Source organism: Engraulis encrasicolus, unplaced genomic scaffold, assembly GCF_034702125.1.
Source record: "Engraulis encrasicolus isolate BLACKSEA-1 unplaced genomic scaffold, IST_EnEncr_1.0 scaffold_1801_np1212, whole genome shotgun sequence".
NCBI lineage: Eukaryota > Metazoa > Chordata > Actinopteri > Clupeiformes > Engraulidae > Engraulis > Engraulis encrasicolus.
In genome coordinates this window covers 114-5,030 of record NW_026945342.1, presented here as the reverse complement: position 1 = coordinate 5,030, position 4,917 = coordinate 114, and the positions used below count along the sequence as shown (strand labels likewise).

The 4,917-nt window shown below is 42.5% G+C and overlaps 1 protein-coding gene across 1 annotated transcript; it reads right to left on the bottom strand.

Moving 5' to 3' along the window:
* Positions 1-161: 161 nt before the first annotated feature.
* Positions 162-4,707, bottom strand: LOC134442593 (ABC-type oligopeptide transporter ABCB9-like; the record flags this gene model as incomplete). The annotated part of the gene is made up of 3 exons (XM_063192656.1): positions 162-298; positions 3,026-3,185; positions 4,534-4,707. Coding segments are annotated over 3 exons (471 nt in total), but the record flags the coding sequence as incomplete, so codon positions are not given.
* Positions 4,708-4,917: the final 210 nt, after the last annotated feature.

Below are 4,917 nucleotides of genomic sequence, written 5' to 3'. Positions count from 1 at the left end.
AATCCACACCATAAAATGAGAAATGTAACCACCAAACCCTCCTCCTTTTAAATGGTAATGTTTTTTATATGTCCAATAAATATAATAAGTATATATAATAAATATAATAATATTAATATAAAAAGAAAATGTGTTGATCACATAATAAGTTAGAAGTGTACCATTTGTTCGCTCTCCGTGTCCAGGCAGCTGGTGACCTCATCCAGTATGAGCACCTGCGGCTCTCTGATCAGCGCCCGGGCGATGGCTATACGCTGCTTCTGACCGCCCGACAGCAGGCCTCCCCTCTCACCCACATCTGATTGAGAAGAGTACCAATCAATCAATCAATCAATCAATCAATCAATCAATCAATTAATAAATAAAAACATGCATACATACACACAATACATACATATATACATACATACATACACACAATACATACATATATACATACATACATACATAGTACATACATACATACAGTAAGGCCTCCCATCTCTCCGATTCTGGGATGCATTTCTCGAAATCATAGTTGCAAGCTACGTATGTTAGCTACTTTGTTGGTTGCAATGCAATTTGGCAACAACCCAAGTTGCTAATTGGCTAGCAACTGCACTTTCGAGAAACGCCCACCTGATGGAGAAGAGCTGCATATATGATAATCAGTGAAAATTAAAAAAAATACTACAGGACAACAAAGCAAAAACAAAGAGACAGGCTCGTTGGAGGTAGAGCCACAACCCTAGTGATTGCCAAGTGGATGGGGGTGAGTGATTTAATCAGTACTCTGCCCATCCTCCTCTATGAATGAGATAGCCTGGGCAAAAGCCGACTGTTGACTCCGTCAAACAGTCTGGCGAAAGCTACGAGGAATCCGTCTCCATGGAGGGTGGGAGATTATCTGAATTTACTCTGCCATTTAAATTAATTTGAGTTCTGAAATGCACGGTTCGTTAAAAACGAAAGTTCAGGAGAAGCTTAAAGCAGTGTTTCTCAACAGGGGTGCCGGGACACCCTGGGGTGCCGCGGGCCCCCTTCAGGGGTGCCGCGGAAACGTGGCTGATAAATAAATTATGTAATGCAATACATATTTGTCTAAATTGATAACTTAATGTTAGTCAGTGGAGTCTTTCATCTGCCATTTACGCACAATAAAGTAAGTATAGGTCGCCCCAGTCAGCGTCAACTTCGAACGCAGGTCATGTGACGTCTCCAAATGTGTTACTTTTCTAAGCTTGTGTGGTATCGGATGTGAAGCCATGTTACGGCTTGTTGGTTGGGGGTGCCTTGAAATTTTTCATGAATTGAAAGGGTGACTCGCTTAAAAAAGGTTGAGAAACACTGGCTTAAAGGACCAGTTCAGTTAATTTCAACATGCAGTTGTAATGCTCACTCTATCCTGGACTTGTCAGTACCTGAGGTTTTTTTTTCTTCTTCTTCAGCCTTTTCCGAGATCTTGGTCATTGTAATGGAGGCAGCGCTTTGTTTACATTTATTTAACATTTTTTTTTACATTTATTCCCAAAACATCTGAAAGGTTATACAACATCAGCAGACAAGTAGCAAACAGTGGTACCTTTTGGGAAAATATTTGGAGTAGGCCTATGTAAAAATGTAAACAAACGCTGCCCCCATTAGAATAGCTCATATCTCGGAAAGGGCTGAGCCGAAAAATGGTACTGACAAGTCAAGGGTAGCGAGAGCAATACAACAGCATATTGAAATTGACTGAACTGGTCCTTTAATGAAATTTAACAGATTTAAATTGACACCTGCACTCTATTCCCTGCTCGTCTGTCATTCGTCTATTTTCTGCACGTTAAGACAGGTATGCCTACCTACCCACCTGATTCTCACTCTCCGCTCAGTCATCATTCAACGGATTAGAAGGTGCAATGACAGTTGGCACACCCTTCAATTATCAGCAACGCATTTATTCCCCGCTCATCTGCTCCAAGTCAGAAACTCGCTTTCTCACTCGTACCCACCATCCACCCCGATCACCCCCTATCTTCGTCATCTTGATCGTTTTATCCAGGATTCCGTCCTCACACCTCCTTGGTTCTGCTCGCTCTCCCAATAACCGGCATGGGGGTGTCCACTCAGAGCTCACACATATTCGCGGGCGTGGGTATTGCCTGAGCTCTCAGTTGGAGGCCCGTACTCCCGAGCCCAAGCATAGTTTTTGAAACAAAGCCAACATCGGGCTAGGCAGCAATTTCAGCACCATGGCCAGCAACCTCGCCCAATACGCTATTTTCGGTATTTGCTTTTAACTAAAGTTCCTTGAGTGCAGTGGTCCAGCAACCCCGTAAAGCACTTTCATGATTCCTTGAGTGCAGTGGTCCAGCGACCCCGTAAAGCACTTTCATCACTCCTCAAGTGCAGTGGTCTAGCGACCCAGTAAAGCACTTTCATAATCGGTTCGCTGCGCAGACAGCGGTTCTCCTACGAGAAACCCACGATCATGAGAAGCATACATAGGCTACTGAATTCCAATTTCAGATAGTGCACTTATGAATTCAGATTAAAATTGAAATTGTGCTTTATTAGCACGAGTGTTACGATATAGTGCTGCAAAAGCATGCAAATAACAACACAAAAGAAAAATTGTGTTACCTTAACCAATCAGTAACGGACTCCGCAGTCGAGTCCTGCGTCACCACTCTCAACTGTTTGCTGATTGGCAGAACAGTGAGCGAACCGAGCTAGGAGGGTTTCGCCAGACTATGTGCGGAGCCAAAATCTTTGGGTGGAAGTACATTGGATAGCATCGCCAGGCTATGAATGCGTTAGCCTGAGCATGGCATTGTCCCTCACACTGCTTCCCATCATCCTATTAGACTGCCCCCTTGCATGGGTGAGGTGGCCTAAATGTAATTTCATTGTGTGTACTATGTACTATCATACTGACAATGGGACTTTCCTAGTGGAACTTTCACTTTCGCTTCCCCATCACAAACACAGGCAGAAACAGTGGACAATGGCACCATGTACCTATGTCTGCTCTATCTATGTAATACTATTTGATTCTGATTACCTGTGTCGTAGCCTTTCTCCAGCTTTGAGATGAACTCGTGAGCGTTGGCTTTGCGGGCGGCCTCCTTAACTTGTTTCATGGAGCACTCCCCCAGCCCGTAGGTGATGTTGTCTCTCACTGAACCAGAGAAGAGAACAGGCTCCTGTCCCACCATGGCCACCTGTATGACATCAGTCATAGAATTATACTACATTATTTTACACTTATTACATTATTTTACATGTTATGACAATTTTCTTGTTACCAGAATGACTAATTCGTTATACAGTACATGTATTATTAAGGACTCTGAGTCATGTTGTTCTACACGTTGTGTACATGGTAGTACTATGGTAGTTACGTTTTTTCAACCAATAGTGAAGCATTGTATAGGAGGGAATAGTGTGCATTTGTAGGCTACACTGTGGTTAGACAAGGTGTAATGGTTATGGAGTCAGTTTTGGAATTTGAACGTTGGAGGGTTGAATTCCATACATGGATGAATTGCCCTTGAGCAAGGCGCCAACCCCCATTGCTCCAGGGACTGTAATCAATACCCCAAATAAATCAAAGTCACCTGCCATGTTATTATCAGAAATAACTTGCCATATCATGATAAATCACCTCAGACCACATTACAACTGTCATGGCTATGATTAACTTTTCATTAACTTGTATGAACTTAACTGTATGTTCACATGTGATATTACATTCCTAAATTCCCAAGACAAACTAGAATTTAATTTGCCTACATCTGTCCTTGGCCCAGTAAACCAGACCTCGGGCTAATCATCGCTATTGATTATTTCTATACCAAGGCTCATAAAATACTAGTGTTAAAGATCATCTCATTTCTCTGTACTTGATGGTTACATAATAGTTTCACTTTCACTGACAAGCCCTAAGCCTGAAGGAAATGAGTGGTGACTGCGGTGAAATCCACAATGATACTCTGAAAGACAATGCCTTCAAAATGAGTTCAAAGTGTTTAGGTATTAAGCAACTGGACATCTTCTTCAAAATTGGAAAAAGTTTTGCTCCTCCTCCTCAGTCCTGGCTGATCTAAGATGGAAGACTAGTAGTTATACTTCTCTAAAAACCAACCTTCACACCCTGACACATGAGTCCTTTGCCAAATCGTTATACCTTTCCTGTTCAGGTATTGGTGCTGATAACCCCCACCTTCCAACATCCCAAAATATTATTTGGCATGTCAAGCCAGCAGAAGCCACTAGAGCTACTGCAGTGGTTCCCAACCTTTTTTGGCTCAGGACCCCATTTTCACATCCCAAGTTTCTGGGGACCCCATACACATTTTTTTACATGACGAAAAAAAAAAAAAAAAAAAAAAGTTAACTTGTAGGCGATTAAACCTAGAGATATTTATGAAGATCTAGTTATATGCTGTTTCAATCTGAATATTTATTAGTTATCATTAGTAATATTTATCAGTGTTCTTTTGTCAAACCTAGACAATTAAGGCAACCCCACATGGGGTCCCGAGAAAAACACTGAGCAACTGTAATCACCTTCCTGTGCAGGTATTTGTGTTGATAATCCTGTAGTGGTTGTCCGTCCAGCAGTATCTCTCCCTCCTGGGCCTGGTAGAACCGCTCCAGTAGCCCCACACAGGTGGTCTTGCCTCCCCCTGAACACCCCACCAAAGCCGTCATCTGCCCAGGCCTCAGTTCCAAAGAGAAGTCCTACGAATAAGACAGGAGCAGTCTTGGTCAAAGACGCGTTGCAAGTGTTATTTTCACCATCAGGCAGGATCGTGGTCAGTTCAACACGCAGATGTGACAGCCATGCCTCTAAGAGCAGTGTTTCTCCGATTAATTCAGTAAGAAATCCCAGGTAATCTTAGAGAAGTGGTGTTACAGTGTAACATACAGTATATTTCTGTATGTTTATTA